The sequence below is a fragment of the Ornithodoros turicata genome, chromosome 2, assembly GCF_037126465.1.
Source record: "Ornithodoros turicata isolate Travis chromosome 2, ASM3712646v1, whole genome shotgun sequence".
NCBI classification, from domain to species: Eukaryota; Metazoa; Arthropoda; class Arachnida; order Ixodida; family Argasidae; genus Ornithodoros; species Ornithodoros turicata.
Window position 1 is genome coordinate 56515452 of NC_088202.1, and position 20608 is coordinate 56536059.

General features: G+C 46.2%; 1 protein-coding gene across 5 annotated transcripts in view; it reads left to right on the forward strand.

Moving 5' to 3' along the window:
* Positions 1-20608, forward strand: part of LOC135385452 (uncharacterized) — a 99365-nt gene that overhangs the window by 54703 nt on the left and 24054 nt on the right. The window contains exons 2-5 of one of the 5 annotated variants that reach the window (XM_064614769.1): positions 3597-3818; positions 15024-15044; positions 15141-15239; positions 19266-19415. In XM_064614769.1, the coding sequence (XP_064470839.1) occupies positions 3609-3818; positions 15024-15044; positions 15141-15239; positions 19266-19415 (480 nt within the window). In that variant the 5' untranslated portion in view covers positions 3597-3608. Of the gene's footprint in view, positions 1-3586; positions 3819-10198; positions 10476-15023; positions 15045-15140; positions 15240-19265; positions 19416-20608 lie in introns of those variants that run through there. The other 4 variants (XM_064614770.1, XM_064614772.1, XM_064614771.1 and 1 more) reach the window with 4 other exon arrangements.

The window sequence follows — 20608 nt, forward strand, 5'->3', positions numbered from 1 at the left end:
TGCATTTTTTTACGAAACGTTCACAGACAATAAATATGGCGCAGAGTTATAGTCTGTCGCACGATAATTATGTACTAAAAGGTCAAAGCGATGGTCATTACCAATACCAAAATAGAACGCTTGAAAGTGGCGAGGAAACTCATCTGAGCGAAAACCGCGTTCTTCCTACCTACGCTCTATATTTTATATTTCGCGTACCGCACCCTTTCGGAAAGCAACACAAACGCCAATGTTCATGCCACAGGCGAGGCTGTCTCATAAAAAATAACGAATAAGATCACAGACTCAAAGGTTCTGGCCCTGGCTGAATCGAAATGAAATCGCCAGGCTTTAATATTTATCTGAAGCGCCGAAGTCCCAGGAGTTCGGGACGTGTAAAAAATTTGCAGACGATCACGGAACCTTGTTGCGATATTCAGCAAATCGCACAATTTCTTTGTTTGTGCGCACGAGTATCTGCGTGTGTGCCTGAGATTATGCGCGCGTGTGCGTCAGCGTGTTACGCAGGGAAGGGTAACGGTAACGGAAACAGAAACGGTGTATTACCGAAATTGTAGATGGTAACGATAACGGAAACGGAAATGCATACCCCTGCCGTTCATTACCGGAAACAGAAACAGAAACGAAAATTATCGTCCGGTATTGAATTCGGGTAATGGCTATTACTGTTGTGCGATGACATTTCAGTGAATTTTCATTTTATTTTTGCATTTTGATGACTCCATTCCCTGTAATGCTCTAAATACTATACGACAGCATGGAAGGAAAGCACAATATTGGCTATCGAGGGTGCATCACTCGCTTTCCTACTCGCGACATTACCTACCTGCATGACATCAAGACATGCGACTTACACAACGTAGATTCCACGCACTCTACTCCACCATAGCACGAGGATGACAGCATAGTATTTTTATTTTATACTTTCTTCAGTTCACCGTGGCTATGGCAGTATTGTTTACTACTAAGAGCGTCCGCCTATGAATGGGACATTGGATGAAGGGTACGTCCATCTTGGGTTGCTGAACTCAGAGTGACTGAAGACAGAAGTTTGACTGAAAGCATGTTCCTACACTTCTTTAAAAATCCTGCAAGATGTGCGCGCCCCAACGATGTAAAATTATTTGTGTACTGTGTACGCGTGACACCGACGCAGCACTTGGGCAAAACAGGGTTCTGACAGAGCCGGACGGGCTGTCTTCCCGCAGCTCAGTAGCAGCCGTTCCATTACCGAAAACAGTAACGGAAACGTAATGGAAACGAAATTAAAAGCTGGTATCAGAAACGGATAACGGAAAGGAATATATAGCAGTAACGAAAATGGAAACAGTAACGAAAATACGTCCGTTATCCTTCCCTGGTGTTACGTGCGCGTGTTCGTTCGTGTCTTTGTGTGTGTGCGCGAGCATGCATATGAGCGTGTCTGTGCGCGCCTGTGTGAGCATGTGTTATACCCCTGTCACACGGGGAAACTGAATGTCATTCCCAACGAACGGCATTCGTAAGAATGTCATTTGCTCAGTGCTACACGGGTACGCAGAATGACATTACACTCGACTGACATTCACCCAGCGAATGTGTTCGAGGAACTCATTCACTTTTCCCCCTCGCACGAACTGCATACGCTGGACGGTAGAGAGGCAGTGAGAAACAACAACGTCAGGCTTTCAGAACGACTGAAATGCGACCGAAAAATTTACAGTAATTAATTTTTGTAAAAATTGTGATATCTGATACGAGGAAAGCAGATGTAAAGTAATGTTGACACGATACTACCCAACTACTCTCGTCCGCTGTCAACACGGACGCCATGCTCAGCGCTATGGCGGACATCATGGCAGGAGTTTCGCATAGAGCCGCTGTTGTTCCAGCTGTATCAGCTGTTGCGCGTGAGGAAAAAGAACGGATCCAGTGGTCAGATCACGAGACAAATCAGCTGTTGCGCGTGGCATTGTTCATAGCCGGCCGCAAAAATCGTTCTCGGCGCGATCAGCCATTTTATTTGGTGACCTCCTCCGTCCAGATGCGTACCTGACTTGGCTTCGGCCTTGTACGACATGCAAAGCACGGACTCAAAGCAAACCGCACGTTCGAAGGCGCGATGTTGAACGCAGTTTTCAGAAGCACGCAAAAGCATATAAAGATTGAGTGCATGCACACTCGTATGAAGCTGTTCAACTATTTCACGAATCGCCATTATCATCAGCACGGAATGTCATTTCTCTTTGTCGTGTAGCTACGCCTAGCCTTTGCGAATAACATTCATACGAATGTCGTTCGTTGGGAATGACATTCAGTTTCCCCGTGTGCCAGGGGTATTAGCGTGTGCGCGTCACAGTTGGCTTTGTGCTACGAACACGGCGATCTTCTGGCATCTTCCCGTTAACAGGTGCCGCTGCAGAACAGCCGGGATCCCGGGATTGGGATCCCAACACTAAATTGGATCAACCTCTCAGTAGGCAAGGTATTGCAGACGGGGAACATTTTGTGCGCTACTCCAGGACTGAAATTCTTAATATGAACACACATCGCAAGAGTACACACACTTTTGCTATGTCACTTCCAAACGCCTTTTGCGTAGACACCTTTGTAGATATAGACCATCTCTCCACATGTGCTGTAGGGGAAACGGTTGTCTAAAATCAGCACTCGGTGGTTTATCTCATCTCAAATCTCCAGGTGTTGCAAGACTATTTCTTGTCGAGTAATAAACACGTGCAGCACATGGTCCACCTTCAAATACGATATTGGCACAACACTTTCAAGCGCAAGCGAGGTAATATGGGACGGCGAAGTACTGACAGGCGATTTTAGATAACCGTGTCCCCAACAGTACATGTGTGTGTTAGTAGATCATAATTTTTAGCATGTAGCTAGCATGTTTTTTTCTATGTAAATGCTACCACTAGCTGACTGCATTGTTACTTCAGTAGTAATTTCAAGGCTCTTGTCCAGCCATAGAGGTAAGAGCATACGTCAATGTATCGCATAAACTGTTAATTGAGTCCCACTGGAGCCGACAGTACTGCTAGATATAAAAGCATCAGAGTGAACATGCGGTGCTTTTGTGTGAGTATAGTGTCTAAACAATGGGCTTGCAGAAAGTGTGTGAAACTGCAGATATAGTACTACCCCTGTAGCACTGTAGCAAAATTATATCAATAATAATTCGGAATTCCAGTTTCCAGTAGAGCCACCGAGGTCACGGTGGTTGGTTCCTGCATTAATTTTGTTTATACCTAACTCTGCAAATAGAAAGCCTTCTCATGGACAAGGTTTATCCGTGCCTCAAGTGGCCCTAACAGTGGGCGAAGTATCCAGTAAACGAAAAATAAGGTACCACGCTGTATTATTCCGTTTGGAGTTTTGTTTAGACAGCACTGCCCTGTTCCTAGCGGGTATGGGACAGCCGCCTCATTGGACACAAAGCTTTGCACATTCAAGCTTGTGTGCGCTTCGTATTTCTTCACATGCGCAACGTTTTGGTCCTGCTATGTGTTTGGTTCTGCTCGGACTGTCGTTCGTGAGGTCCACAATTACTTTTTTTGTGTACGTGCCAGAAATATGGTTGCACATTCAGCCACAGTTCTTTGCAGGGTTCAGCCGCGATGACAACGCAAATCACAGTCAAGGATTTTCCAGAGCTTTCAAATATCAATGTGAGCCTTGTTCTCGACGAGGATGACGTACCACAAGAAATCTGTGCGGGTTGCAGCTCCATTATGCCACTGCTGTACAAGGTCTCCGGTTGTCGGTACCTTTGTGAAGAATGCTTGAACAACGACGCAGAGCTACTTAAAGGCAGGAAAAAAATAACGGTATGCAATTGCTCGTGATGTATTCTGTCTGTGCTGAAAACTGACATATTTCTTCAGGCGTTTAATTTTTCTGTATTAGATTGATAACCCGCGATTCACTGCCTAGCAGGAAACATTGCTGTGGCACGAAGCCATATGAAACTCATTGGATATCAATCCTATATTTGCTTGATGATGGTCAGTTACAGTACTAGGCTAGTTCCATCTCAAATCGAACAATCCGGTACACTTGATGTCTCGAATGAACGGGAAAAAGATATATGTTGAAGCCATAGGTGAGTTAGGAGAAATAAACGCTTTCCGAATTCTCTGCGGCGCGCGGTTCGGGAAATAGGAGAGGAGCAAAAACTGCTTCTCATAAGGCGACGTCGTCGCGAGCGGGTTTGAGCGTTCGCTACAAGGCCATTTCTTCTCGCATTATAGTAATTTCTTGATCTGGCTTTAGACCACTTAGGGCACAATAGGATGCTTCGTTGGCAGTGCTGTACCGGTTTTTGTCTGTCTGCAAAAAAATATCAAAGTTGACTCAAAGTGCCGAAAAACACAATATTCACTGCAGCTTTGCGGGCGATGTACAAAACGGATAAGACTGAGCTTTATGCCGTTTACTTTGTCATTGATAGGGCTATCGAATGATGTATAATTTGTTGCTCTACTCTGTAAGGAACATAAGCGATACCTCTTTTAGTAGCACCATACCACGGAAAAATGACGAATTTCGGAAGCCATTATCTAAAAAAACCCCACCAAAAACTTGCGTCGAAAATTTTAAATGTTGTAGGTAGTTCCTTAGACTATGCACAGAAGCAAAATCGAAATTCGGACTTGATCGGTAAGCGCACTGTGAATTTTTTGCCAGCCCTATACGCAGAGCGCACTCAAGCGGAAGCACCGTGTCCCGCGTGTTGCAAAATCGAATTTTCCAAAGGGACTTTCAACTTCTGTCTTCATATAAAAAGTAATTGCTCTCATTTGAAACCATTCTGAGGTTTCAAGGTTTCCTTTTCAAGGTTCTGAGCGTTTGCGTTCATAACAATGGTGTAATCGCTGAATCTAGATTGTGGAGCAACCAGATGTGCTCGCATTTTTTGCGGGATGTCACACATGCATTGCAAGTGCTGGGAGCCCGGGAAGAACAGAATGATTTTACATCTTTGTAAGAGGCATATCTGTTCAGGGTTATTCTAAACAAGCATATTTACTGTACGCATTATGGCAGCAGGGACGCAGTGACTTCCAGTATTCTTTGAAACATTTCCTTTCCTACGGCCCCATGACCTCGGACGGGGGAAATTGCACTGAGGAAAATGTTGTTGTGTAGTGCCATACGCACACACTCAAGGCTAATTCATGGAGCCTTTTGTGAACCTTGCCGAAACAGCCCGACTGGCGCCGCTGTCCAATATGTTATTCGCTTCGACATGCTGCGACCATGGGAAGGTCCTGATCGCATTTACTCCCTGAAGGCACCTTGCGCAAAGTTTCGCCTACACACAGAAGACGCTTCACTCACTTCTCGACTACAGAAGTGCATGGAGTGCCCTTATGCAGAGTGTGCGACGACATCTGCATTACTGTAGTGTGTCGTCCTGCTTTCACACCTACATCAATGGCCTCTTCGTTGTACAGTGCTGATCGTGTGGATTTCGCTGACTACCGCCTCATACACAAGAAAAAAGTGCTACAGACAAAGGATTTTCGCTTTGCTTCGGAGATCGGCGTAGCTGCCATAAAGACCGTGGTTCCAGCAGATCAAGCCGAAGGCGTTACAGAAATGGGCCAGCTATGCAGAAGCTGCTTCAAGTACTTCACAGCAAAGGTGGATGAATCACAACACGCAGCAATGTTGCCCACATTTGAAAGAAAATCTGACAAGAACCTGCTATCAAAAGTAACATTAACGAAAGTGGCTTCCACAACGGCCTAAAGCAGTTCATGACACGAGCACTCTCATTCACCCGGAATGCTCTGCATAACTTACGTTACCTTCTTACCTTCGTCACCTTGGCTTCTTCGCTGTCAAGTTCTTGTTATTCTGTGTACTGTAAATATGTTTCGATATGATCACCGTGGACAAATATACGTCTTATAAAGACGCAAAAGTATTCTAAAGCATTCTGTTCTTCACGGGTTCCTAGCTCTTGCAATGCATGTGTGTCATCCCGCAAAAAATGTGAGCACATATGGTTGCTCCACAATCTACATTCAGCGATTACAACACTATTATGAACACAAGCGCTCAGAACGGTTTCAAATGATAGCAATTACTTTTTATGTGAAGACAGAAGTTGAAAGTCTCTTTGGAAAATTCAATTTTGCAACACGCGGGACACGGTGCCACGGCTTGAATGCGCTCCGCGTATAGGGCTGGCAAAAAATTCACAGTGCGCCTACCGATAAAGTCCGACTTTTGATTTTTCTTCTGTGCATAGTCTTAGGAACTACCTACAACATATAAAATTTTCGAGGCAAGTTTTTGGTGGGGTTTTTTAGATAAAGGGTTCCAAAATTCGTCGTTTTTCGTTGGTATGGTGTTACTGAAAGAGGTATCGCTTACGTTCCTGACAGAGTAGAGCAACAAATTATATATCATTCGATAGCCACATGAATGACAAATTAAACGGCATAAAGCTCAATCTTATCCATTTGGTACATCGTCCGCAAAGTTGCAGTGAATATGGTGCTTTTCGGCACTTTGAGTCAACTTTGATATTTTTTGTAGACAAACAAAAACGGACACAGGACTGCCAACGCAGGATCCCATTGTGCCCTAAGTGGTCTAAAGCCAGATCAAGAAATTTCTATAATGCGACAAGAAATAGCCTTGTAGCGAACGCTCAAACCCGCACGCGACGACATCGTCTTATGAGAGGCAGTTTTTTCCTCCTCTCCTACTTCCCGAACCGCGCAGCGCAGAGAATTCGGAAAGCGTTTAATTCTCCTAACTCACCGATGGCTTCAACATAAATTTTTTTCCCGTTCATTCGAGACATCAAGTGTACCGGATTGTTCGATTTGAGGTGGAACTAGCCAGTAGTGACTTGATGAAGCCTCAGGCAAAATTACAGATGTGCTTCCTTGCTTTCTTTGTTCCTTTTGTAGTTATGTTAGAGACTGCACAATACGTGCAAAGCATGGCGGGCGACCAAGCCTCCGAATACTCTTGTCTTTCAGAGAATGCTCTCCGCCGAAACCGTGGGCGTAGCTTGGCATTTCTGCCCGTGGTAACTCACAGTCACAATCATCTGATTTCGTCGCGAGTTCAGTTGCACGACGAACTCATGTGATGGCCGATATGACCGATATGGCGCCTTTTATCATTTCGTACTAGCTAGGAAGGGCTTGCGGCAGCCGAAAAAATCAGACTGCTCACTGCACAGACCTTGTACGAATGAATATCGCTTATCGTAAGCTCGCGATTACGATATTGGGGAGTGAGCTCATGCCGCATATTAGCGCACTCACAAAATAACATCACACCTGGAACTACACAGCTCGAGCCGCTGACGATAAACTAAACTTGTCTGCAGCGCCACTGCTGTGATGGAATATGTACACACAATAGCGCTTGTATATAGCTAGCTGATATTTTTATTTATTTATGAAATACTGCAGACTCCGTTGGAGTCCGAGCAGGAGGGGTCTCTGACACTACACAGAAGGGAATGCAAACGAGTATCTATCACAACAAGCAATTCCGAAGCAGTTCACGAGACGAGACAAGACAAGACAAGTGCTACATACGATCGAGACAGGAAAGAAAACTTTCTAGTGATGTAAATGTAACCTGTGGGATATTATTCCAATATTCTATGGTGCGGACAAAAAATGAATTTTTAAATCTACTTGTACGAGCATATATTGGCATTAAACTGTATTCATGACGGTGTCGGGTACTTCTAGACTGACCAGCTCCCGTGGCGTAGTGGTTAGAGTGATCGCTTTCCACGCCGAGACTGGGAGGTGACACGGGTTCGAATGTTCGGGTTCGCTGTCTGAGGTTTTCCCTGGGTTTTCCGAAGACTTTCTAGACGAATGTCGGCACAGTTCCCCTTGAAGTCGGCCCAGGACGCATACTAACACCCCTGTCCCCCACTCCTTCCTGCTGTCCTCTCTCCATCTGTCCACGTCTATACGCCGCTCATAGCCACAGTTGCTTCGCGGCGCTAACACGGAATTAAAAAAAAAAACTTCTAGACTGTATGATGGGTACATACTGGTCAGGGTTGAGCCCTTGTCTACGGGTATACAACATACAGGATGCCCCAGAAAACGTGTCATTGAATTATAATAAGAAAACTACGCCACCTAGAATCATGCGGTCAACAGCATTTGTTCTCATTAGGTTTTTGCCACCTCCTAATGTGAATGTCATGTACTCCAAGTTTAATTATGTAAATATTTGCGAACTGAACTCGGAAATTTGCCAAGTAAAGGTCACTTTTTTACCCCACCGATATGAAGAGCGTGCCGAATTCACCGAAATTCATGATAATTCACAGTGACATTCACGAGCTATCCCATCGGAAAAAATAGCCGAATATCATGCTTTTCGGAGCACCGGACCATAACGCGCGATGACTTTTTGAGCGCAATCGCTCTCAGTGCGACGAAAGGAGGTTCCGAAGCCAGCCCACAGAGTGATAGTAGAAAAAGTAACAGTTCCTAAAATTGGGAGAGGGAAATCACTATCCCAGCGAATGTCGGACGTGATAAGGCGTGCCTGTTTTATCTCTTTCTGCGATGTCGGAGAGGGCTGGGTTTCCAACCTCCTTTCGTCGGACTGACAAAGATTGCGCTGAAAAATTCATCGTGCGCTATTCTGTGCAACCTCCGTAGAGCATGATGTTCGGCTTTTTTTCCGGTGAGATAGCCCCCTGAATATCCCTGTCAATTATCATTAATTTGACTGAATTGCACACGCTCTTCACATTGGTGGGGGAAAAAAGTGACCTTTACTAGGCAAATTTCCGACTTAAGCTCGCAAAAATTTACATAATTAAACTTACGTTACACGACATTCACATGAGGAGGTGGCAAAAACCCAGTAAGAACAAATGCCATTGACCGCATGACACTAGATGGTGTAGTTTTTTTATTATAATTCAATGACACGTTTTCTGGGACACCCTGTATAGATGAATTTTAACTGCGCGCATTTCCTTCTATGAGCTAGAGATTCTAAACCGACATCGCGAAGCATTTGTGTTGGCGAGCTACACCTGTTGTATCTATTAAAAATGAATCTCGCTGCAAGGCGCTGAATCTTTTCAAGTTCACCTATGTCTTTCTGTGTATTGGGATCCCATACCACGGCAGCGTATTCAACCGGTGGCCGAACGATAGATTTATAAGCTGCGATCTTAAGGTCCTTGCTAGTACAGTGAAGCTTTCTTCGCAATAATCCCAGCTTCCTACGCGCCACTGTGCATATATTTGCGATATGCTTGGACCAGGATAATTTATCTGTAATGGTTACGCCGAGATACTTATATTGACTTACTTTGGTTATTGCAGTATCACCTATGTTATATGTGAACACGAAAATATTCTTTCTTGCCGTTATGCTGACAAAAACGGTCTTTTCAAGATTAACAACCATGCCCCACTGGGAACACCACTGATATGAAATGCGAACTGCGCGTGCTAAGATCAGCTGCCATGGAACAACGAATGAGGGAGGGAAATACATCAGGGTGGGAAAATTGCGTTTAATACTCGTTCGCCTTCAACGCATCGGGAATCAACTTTGCAGTTCAGAAATCTCAAAATCGAAACTAAGCGATAACCTGGATACGTCCGCCATGTTGGAGTTTAGATACGCCACCTATAGGTCATGCAAAACGCGAATACGTGCACGCATCAGATTGAATCAGGTTTGACACAGGTTATAGATTACCGCGGTTCCATGCCGCGGTTCCATGAACCCGACAGAAGCAGAAATGAACCCAACAGAAATGGAATTGACTTATCGCACCTCTTTACATCAATCCTTCCTAGACGATTGGTTGACACGGCTTGATGGGAGATGATTTGCTGCGACAAACCAATTCGACCCGCCATTATCGAGTTCACGTAAACACGGCTCCACATGTAAAACCTAGCTGTGTCAAACCTGTATACGATACCTAAAGCACACGTGTGCGGTCCCAGTGCCTCTATAGTTCGAAACAACTACTGCTCCCGACACGGTTGTCTGAAATCTCCAGCCTGTGGCGGAGCGGTCCCCTATCGGCGGTGTCTCGCTCGAGGGAATTATACCAATACCGACTCCGAGGGGAGGCCGCGCGCAGTCGCCAACTGTCGGGAGGAGTAACCCTCGGATACCCGGGTGTCGTCTGATAGCAAGAGAGAGAGAGAGAGAGCAGTGGTGGAACTGCTGTGAAATTGCGCCACAAGGCAGGGCCTGCTACACGCTGCTACAAACACATTTTCTAGTATAATTCTGCGCCATTTCCGAACTTTGAGCGTCGCCAACGTGACGAAGCCGAGAATGAGACCAAAACTGGAGACCACGGCGCTGCAGGCGGCGCTCTTGGACTTCCGGTCACGATTTCCGTTTTTCTCGCTTTCACACCCTCTCTTGTTGGACGCTATGCAGCCTTTGCCGGTCGGATGAAACTTCACGGCCTTGATGAAAAATGCCCAGTCAAAGAGGTAAGGGGGCCCCTGTGTCATTGTGTACTGATATTGCTAAGTGACTGACAAAAGGCATAATAATGTGTCTTAGCTAACACCCACGTGTTAGATACAAGTAACTCCTGCTGCGTGATGTCTCGCAACTAGTTTCAGTTCACTAGATTCATCATGTGTGTTCACGATTGCACCGACATGAAATTCACACGATGTGGCTAAAGATTCAGAGTACTGATTCTAGGATTCACGTCGACAGTTGAGAACGGATAATTTCAAAGATCGTGACGGCGCTACAACTACATGTTTTCTCTTCTACAGGACGGCGCAGCGTCTTTAATGAAAGATGGCTAGACGAGACCGATAGCAATGGTGATCGTATCTCGATATGGTGCAAGAAAGGAGTGAAAGACGAGCAAGGGTATTGCATTTTTTGCAATGTTTCCATCACTGCTGTGAAGAGGCACGCAATGTGCAAGCGTCACATGGAGGCGTGTGACCGGAACAGAGTCGACGGAAAACTGACCCGACCTGCTTCATCGCAAGCACGGCTTGAGACTTGCTTTGCTTCAGTGGGAGGCATATCAGAATTGGATCGCAGAGCAGTGGCTGACGCGTACTTCGTCCTCGGCACGACATTATCAGGAATACCGTACTCCTGGGGTGACATGGCGTCTGCCATTTTTCCAGTGATGTTTCCGGACTCTCCAATTGCGAAGGGCTTTTCGTGTGGAAGGAAGAAAGTGTCCTACATAGTGTCGGACGGGTTGGGTCCATATTTCAAGGACATTGTTGTAACAGAGTTAAACGAGCCCGGTGTCTTCTATACAATTCAGATCGATGAAACACCGCTATCTGAGCAGCGCTGCCAACAGCTTGATTTGTTGGTGAGGAATTTTCCAAGTGAACAAAAGCAGGTTGTTGTGGAACATTTACAGTCATTTCGTCTGGGATCTGCGACTTCGGATATTTTACTGGCAAGTGTGCAGGAAGCAATACAAGACCTGCCCAGGACAAACTGTTGTGTTTTTACAGTGATGGACCAAACGTCATTAAGTGCTTGAAAAGGAAACTGAAACTGCATGTAAACAGTAAGTGTCTTGACATGGGTGAATGGTCTTTGCACAAGGTGCACAATACTTTTGGTCGTGCAATAGCTGCATTCGGAAGTGATGTGGAAGCTGCCCTCCTTGACTGCTACCACTACTTCAATAACTCCGCTGTGCAAAGTGCATGTCTGAAGTCAAGTCAAAATGCCCTTGGCATACCCGAGAGTGTCTTTCTCCGCCATGTCAGTTCACGCTGGTTGACACTTGGTCCTGCCCTTGAACGGTTTATTCAGCAGTTTCCAGCAGTGAAGACAGTGCTGATGTCTGAGTAGAGAACACGCTCTGGTACACTATATAAACGGCTGAAACAGTCCATCAGTGACAAAGCGTTCCTAGCTAAGGTGCTTTTCCTACGGAATCCGGTTGAACTCTTCACCAGCTTCCTTGCCCTCTTCCAACGGAGTGAGCAACTCCTCCACATACTCTTCAGTGAAATGGAGCGCGTAGTAAAAAAATTCTTGAACGCTTTCTTCGTGTAAAGGTGTACAGAGACAAGAGCGGTGAGGAATTAATGCACATTGACGTTGAGAAATCGTCAAACTGACATCGAAATTGGTGCAGACACTGAAGCGGCTATTTCAGACTGGACACCAGAGGAAAAGCAGGAGTTTCGACTTGGAGCTAGGAGCTTTTGTATCAAAGCTGCGAGGTATCTGCTGTGTAACCTTCCCTTCCGAAATGAAGTGCTGAGGGACTACAGATGCCTGCACCCGACCTTTATGAAAGACGATAGTTCTGTGGCGGCACTGAGGAACTTGGCTAAACAGGTACCACAGGTCATTGAACCTCAACAGGTGTCTTCTGTGGTGGATGAATTTTGTCTTGCCACAGGTGAAAAGGTGGACTATGTTCCTTGTGAGAGAGTAGACGACTTCTGGTGCAAGATCCTTTACCTAAAAATGGAAAATGGGACCCCAAAGTACCCATTGCTAGGGAGTCTTGTGAAAGCTCTAATGTGCTTGTCTCATGGAAATGCGGACGTAGAAAGGGGTTTCAGCGAAAACAGGCAGATGTTGCATGAAAGGGCTAGCCTTTCTATTACCAGCGTTAATGGCCTCCGGGCAATAATGTTTTTAAGCAGAGGCACGGTCGGGATCCAGCGCAAATTCCGATCTCAAGGGGACTGATCAAAGCAGTGAAAGAATCCCGTAAAAGACAGTCACAGCGACTCGAGAAGGAACTGAACAGAAAAAGAGCTAAAACAAACATCTAGAGCAGTTGTAGCTGCCAAGTATGCTTACGGGTATTATGCTGCTCATTTAATTTATATATGTGTTTGGATACCACAAATAAACGGTGTGGATGCTTGTGTGTGCATGATGCTGCATTTATTTTGACATACGAGGCAGTCTTTTCGCAGTCTCAGCAAATATTTGCAGCACGTTAAGCGTTTCCTTCGATGAATCGAAGGTTTGACCACTGCTGCTCCAAAAGCACCAAGGTCTGCTCCAAAAGTCCATTTTCCCTGCTGCAGAAGGTGCTACATGCAGCCTACTCCCAGTTCCACCACTGGAGAGAGGGATAGCGGCCTCCCCAAGGAGGCTGTATTGGTATAGTAACTTCGTGTGAGAGAGACACTGCCGATAGGGCACCGCTCAGCCACAGGCTGGAGATTTCAGACAACCGTGTCGCGAGCAGTACACGTGAAATGAATACATTTTTGTTGTTCCCGATGAAGGTTGAAGCTGAGATGCAGTGTAGGAATAAGTGTGTAGAGTAGATGGTGTTCCTCTACATGAGTCCTGACCGGCGATGATGGAGTGTCCCAGCGGGCAGATGGTCAAGCCAGGACGGTGCCGGTAGAACTGGCTGGCAGGCGCAGTGGCGCGCGCCAGCACAGGCACGTCTTCATCGTCGTCCACGGGCCGCCACAAGTGAATGTGTCTATTTTCGAACAAGGGACACCAACTGCATATTGCGACAAGAAAACTGAGGACCTTGGAAATGAATTAGGATGGGGGAGGGCTAAGACAAGGGAACGCATCCCCTCCTAAGCGTTCATCTCTGCGTAGCACATATTTTACATGTGCTGCCTGTGTCGCGTGCTTACTGTCCTTGACTGTCGTTTATTCGGCACGTCGGGGTCCCAAGCAGCACAATGTACTGAAACTCGAGTGCAATAGGGGTGGACGGTATGTCTCTTATCAATGTTCTTCAGTTTCACGAGTCTGTTCAAGGCCTTCCACCTACCCGTCCACCCCTATTGCACTCGACTTTCGGTACATTGTGCTGCTTGGGGTGTTTCGTTACTGATTATCCTCTCCAATTTCGAAGCCAATCAATTTTTCCTTGTCTCCTGAGGAGAAAAATTTGACCTGGGGGTTAACACCGCTGCTGCATTTCCCGATATCAAATCAGTGTGCCAGTTATCGCAAGGACTTTGCCGGTATGAACGAATTCACATCGGACTCATGCCATCGGCGATTGTGATTGTGCGTATCGTGCGTTATCGCGGTCATTTTTTGTCTGGATCTTTTTCGTGTGTGATGTTATCTTGCGGGTACGCTAATATGCGGATGAGCTCACTACGCGATATCATCACGAGTGCTTACGAGTGTGTGATCAGCCATAGCCTCCTGTATTGGGAACGCCTGGTCATCGGCGCCGAGATCAAAGGATGCCGTCCGTCAGGTCTTCTGGCGCTTTCGGCAAGAGGCGCCGCCTTCCTAGGATACTACACAGCGCGGTCCACGTTTAAAGCATGCGTTTCTGCGGTTTGAACGCGCTTTACCTGACCTATTTTGGGAGCACTGCACGGGCTTGAATTTAGCGGTCCGTACCCGAAGCCATAGGGCCTTACCCGACCCTAGCCCGTCCCGGCTGCCAAAATCTCAGCCCGGCCGAGGCCTGACCCTCAACTGCATGGCAGATATGTGGTGCGATCCGTCCGACCAGGTTCAATCCATACGGTAGAGACCCATTATACAGCGTAAACCACACACACGCACCTAGAACGCGAAAGCGCAGCATTTGATGTGGTTTGTTGTACTTGAAGCAACACGTTGGCGTCGAGCCTCCAGCGCCTGTCTGCGGTGCAAACCGCGGGGGTGAAGGCGTGATCCACAACAGAAAGTCGAGAATAACGTTATTTTTTTCTAAAGTAATATTGAGGATTAAACAATGTGAAAGAACGGCTCACAAAAGCTCGGCATGACTCGGTACATCATACAGTATCGTACAGCATGGCGTACAATCGGACGTCGGCAAGTCCCCATGCCATAGTATCTTTGTTTCTGCCTTCTTTGTTTGGTTCCTCTCAGCTTCCGCGTTGGTTTCACCCTATTGAGCGTCAACGTCACGAGTCACACGGCAGGGGAATCTGTGACGTCTTCTGTCATTCTCCGATACCCTCTTTCCAAGAGTAGATGCTCTTTGAAAGGTGTGCGGGACAGAGGACTCGCGGGCGTGGCGGTCATTTGCGCTCGTACATTTTGTTACTGTCTTGTTTTATTGTGTTTTGCAGAACGTGGCGCAGTCAAAAAAGGTATTGTGGATCACCTCCGTGCTTCTTTAGTAACCATCTGCTCTGTCCATCCACTGATTCTCAACGGCTACGATATTTGTTCTTTCGCTTTCGTAGCCGCTAAAGTGGAAGGTGGAATGGGACGACATTGAATACCTTGAGGCACAATGTCCGAACGAAGTCTGCGAGAAGCACGTGCAACTGTGTCGCATGCAGGTAAGGACAGATATGAATACAGGAAATGTCCCAGTTGGACAGACACAGAAGTCGTCCAAGGTGTAACATGAGGTCGTTATCTAGGTAGTTATGTCTTCGTAAGGGCATGCATGCTCGCATCTCGCACAACGAGGAATGCAGCAATGAAACACTATTCCTTAAAGGGACTGTCGCATCCGGAAACGTGTGTATGAGACCTATATGGTAACGTTCGGTATGGTAAATTCGCCCTCTTTTGCTTAAAAGTGTGAGTTCTGACGCGACCATGTTGCGTGGAACACGGGGTTACGCCCCAGGCTGTACGAACACGAACACTAACCAGAATCAACATTCCACAAGCCGATCACGAACACTCCGCGACCAGCAGACGGCGTCCCTCACTTCCGTCGGTCGGTCACCAAGGGCCGCCCAGCCGCTCCCTCATTGGACTTGCCTGAGTGACGTTTCCTCCGATATCCAGCGAGGGAATTTCGGAATACTCTCAATACCCGTAGTCTGCTCTTGCCATGCGTTACATCAAATTGCACAGGAACAACACCACTAATTGGCGTCGGGTTTTCGGCTTTATTTTCAGTGATGAACGCGGGGAAAAAAGGCGCTGTAGTTTCGGGATCGACGCCGACGGATGCGACAGTTCCTGGAAGTGTCATGGTGATGCTAAGTGCCATAGTCTGTATTTGCTGTGTTTATGCTTTATGTGGCCTGGTTCACCTTATGTGTAAATCTTCTCCCAATTATTATTATCTCTATGCCGTAATTTATAATCTTTGTTTTGCAATCGTGATGATATCAATTTTCATCGTAGTTTCACAAGGTTGGAGCCTTTTTTGCCTGCATTTAATCCTGCTGCCGTAATTTTAGCCTACGATTCACGAAACGCAATCCAGGTCTTTGATGCTGTCGAAATGCATTGATAACCGAGTTCAACCTTAGCGGGTCTTATGAACTGTATGTACACTGATAACGGTACAGTAATCCGAGCATAATATTCTACCGAATCTTAAAGTGCATACGGGCGGTTCGCAGGTTGCCCTATCAGCAGGACCCCTCAATTTCATGCTCAACGTAGACGAGGCGCATAAACACCGTTGCAGTATGCGTCCCCTATGGACACCTGCTATTGCAGGGCGTTGTGCTGTGCTATTGCTCTATGCGACACATTGCCATGCTTGGGAAATGCCTGTTGTTCGGTGATGCAAGGAGAAGTCTGAAGCGTTATTGTCTCACGTCCAAATTGATAACAGTACACATGGCGTAGTTTCTATTCAGTACAGATTTTGTATTACAAAGCTATCAGTGCGACATCGACACCCTTTTTAGCAGGTAGATTACAAGGCAGACATTCTCTTGAAGGTTCTATGTAACTTCTAGATGACTAATTGCCGAATATCAAATAACTAGCTTTTCATTAGAGGTTTTTGGGGAAATGGGGAAATAGCAGAATTCAATGCAGTCATTCTTCAGACCCACACTATTTTCTAAAATATCCCGATACGAGCACGTACTTTGATGTATTCATCACGGAATTTTGCGATGCAAATGAGTCGAAAGCGAAACCACGCACATGAGGATCGCATCGCAGGAAGGACACGACCTATGCACAGCCAAAGCGCGATATCGGCCCGATATTGGCGCTATGCTGGTTTCGTTGGGTGCGTTCAATACGCACACGCCCAAACGGGGCATTACACTGCTCTCTTGGTGATGCCGCTTCCTGTCGTCTACTCATGCGATGCTGTCACTTTGTATTGACGACAGTTGGGGGATACACTTATTAGACCAAAAGAAAAAAAAAACGGAGGGAAAGGTCAGCCAAACGGGACAACAGCGGCTTTGATGACAGTTTATTTGAATAGGAAAGGAGACATAAGCGATGGAAATTTATAGACGCCATAGGAGCAATTTTCAATGACGGTACTGCTTGCGCAACATATGTTGCAAGTGAAAGTGACGTTTCCTGCCAGTCTAGCGATCACCGCAGAAGAAGCTGAGAACCTTAAAAGGTCTACAGTCGAACAGAGTAGGTCGGAGCTGTATGGCACGATTGAAAGAAAAATTAGAATTCCCTCAATATCTATTGCAGTATTTGCCAACCACACAATGCGCCTTTTAAATACTCCCGCGTAGTTCAGGAGGTACTCTACCTCGGGAGCTTCCGAAACAATCCAAACGTGAAACATGGAATTGATCACGAGAACGACGCGGTGGATGTAATTTAATTCAAGTATCCACACTTCAGAGCACAGAAGACAAACTAGTTGGCAATCCCGCTATGCCATTTCTATATGTACGAGCCCGGATAGGGCCGGTCCACGGTGATGGGATCCTTGAGATAAGTGTCGTGCCTTTGTAGCGAAACATGACACCATCGAAGATGCGTCGGAGCACCATTCTGTTGGTGTTAATCAGTGCAAAGGCAGGTTGTTTTTAGCAAGGTCTGCAAGTGTTTCTACGAAATACTCGCACAACTAAATATCACAGGGCGAAGGTACTGCAAGGTAGCTACACTGTTAGAAAAAAGGTTTAGTACTTATACCCTTCAGGCGGTAAAGTGCTGTCATATATATGTTAGTCCAAAAAGGTGTTAAGGTTAAACCCCTTGAATGGGTGGCAATATTAAACCCTGTTGGCAGGGTGTAACATTACCACGTTTAGGGCAGCAGCCATTGAGGACTTACCACCCAGACGTTGCGAACCGAGGGGGCGCGCTGCACTCGAGGAGTTAACGAGCAGCGTTAAACCCCAACAAGAGAGGGCGACGCCGTCGAGGCGTTAAACAAGGAGGTTGCCGCATTTTTAAACCCTTCTTTCTAAGGGTGTACGTGGTCCCTGTCTTACATCAAAGTCATTTATATTGGGCGCGATAAAGAATTCTGGCAAAGGCTTCTCCCCGCACTGAAAAAGTTTTACCTGAAATACCTGCTGCCTGAGCTTCTGATCCTCGAATGAAGAGGAACATGAAACTGAAGGACGTACCGAGTCGCCATGATGAGCTATGTGCCGCGATTTAGGCGACGACAACTCTGGACCAATCGTGTGAGGGCGCACTGCGTTGTCGTCTGTTCATGACACGAATACTGCAGACTTTCTGTTCGTTTTTTTTCTTTTCCGTCGTATGCACCGCGGTACTGGTGTACAACGATAAAGCTTTCTTACATACAATTCTTCCAAACAATGTGTAGGTTGCTGGATGAAAATGAAGCGATCAATGATGTACCAGAAAGAAACAGACCGGAACGCGATGAAACGCGATGTATTTATGCTGTGAAAAACTGTCATTCAGTATCTCCTTTTCCACAAGAGTGATGATATCCGGAGACACTACGTTAACCAGTCGGCATTGACGTGCTTTATCTTGGACGTCACTTCTTCACAGACGGAAAACACGGATTGTTTATTGTTGGCGCTTATTTGTATCTCAATCTAAAGGACACGGGCTGTGCAAGAGCCTGACGCACTGTGCTGATGTTCATTTCCTGCAGAGCAACTCCTTTCCTCGTTGAAAATATGATCATTAATGAACTCTCAGGTTTTACCAGTTTGAGGAGTTGGTGACTTTTCGCTTGGGTTTAGCGACTTGCTGCACGTGTCCGATAACGCTAGCACCGTGAAACTTTCAAAGCGTATAAAGCGTATGCATAGGTGGATCACACTCAGAGCATGTGCAAAATGACGAAGCGGAAGTGTGGTACGCTGGAAGGTCGTGCAAGTTACTTCGTAAGTGTTCATTATTTGAGAGACGCGCTCTCAGAGAGAAAGAAGAATAACCAGGCAGTAGGCAAGCAAGTAAAGATGAAGATTTTTTTTTGTCCCGGAGGCGTTTTCACACACACCAAGAAGTTTCTAAAATGGAGATGGCCTTTGTGAGCGTGTGTTACTCTGCCAGTAGCAGGATGTAGTTGCTGTCCTTGTCCGACAATAGGGAGTGAGAAACCAGCAAAGCAATCCAGATGATTAGGGGACAATAACGAAAGCAGGATGCGCTACGCATGTGACGGTCAATGTTGATGCCGATATCTTTTTCAGGAACATCTAACACAATGCGTCTTCAGACCAACTGATTGCACTTTAAGCCCTGAAGATGTTGCGGCTTTACTTCCAATTAACAACATCAGACTTCATTGTGCCAAAACAGCAGTGACATGTTCTCAAGCAATGCTCGTGGAAAAAACAAAGGTACATATTTTTCTCATTAGCACCATACATTTTATACCGTGTGAACAACACAAAACGTATCATGTTGAAACAAAGTACACAACGACATTCATAAGCGCTGTAGTTGTGTCTGCAGTGACGCCATGCAAATGCTCCTTCAAATTCTAGGTCCAGTAAGCAACTGTCCTGAGTCATTCGTATTTTAACGTAAACAAAATAGCAGCAAATCGATACATCCCCTTTGTGACGTGTGCGTGGGAAGAATCTTTCATAAATTAGAGATATCATCTGACGTATCTGAGTGTACATCACTGTCTGATACCTTGCGATGAGGAGAAAGTTATTGCTGGTGGTGATGCGGGGAATGAAATAATGAGCCTCCTCACAATAAGGATCGAAGTCCTTTGGTATCCAGAAAGGTGAAGAGAGCTTTGAGAGCAGAGCGTTGGTGGGCTGAATGTGGCCAGGGACCAAGCAATTTTGTGAGATATGGTGGCGAGAGTCTAGCTCGTTAATGTCTAGATCCGGAGAGTACGGTTCGGGAAGGTTGGTAGTGTGGGTAATGGAGAGATTGGATGTAAGACAAGAGGGCTATGGTGAATCCTTCACATCCGATACCTCCCACTCTTCACATCGGTCGCAGTCGGGGAATACGGCAGCGTTTCACGTCTGGAGGCGTGTACTACATTAGAGGACATCGGATATAAACGCATTTTTAATAATGCTCGTTCCAAATCGGCCTTAGATGTAAGCGAAGAGTACTGGAAACTACCGTACGTTAGTATAGAGATATTTAAGACGCTTGTGCGAGGACCTGCTACTATGTCAACAGGCGCGACCCCTACGATTCCTCATTTGAACTTTCAATCGAGATAACGTACGAAAACGCAGTCCTAGTCACTGTAAATATGAAGCTTCGAGCCTCAGCTTCAGTGCTGCCCAATCCTTGGTCGTACGCAAGTGTTTGAGCTTCAGAGCCCACAGAGCTAGCAGTGGTGGCACTGATGAACCAGGAACAACCAAGGTCCACGTCGACTTCTATAGCTATACTTCCTAGGCGATACTTCCGTAGACCGCCCACGGTATGCTACTGTTGCCACTTGGCCAGTCACATCTTTCGATTCCGTCTGCAGCGACAGGAGGATCTTCGCCGAGAGCAGTTAATGGTTGATGGTTTGTGGCTCGTCCTTATTTAGCCAGTAGCGCACATTTGA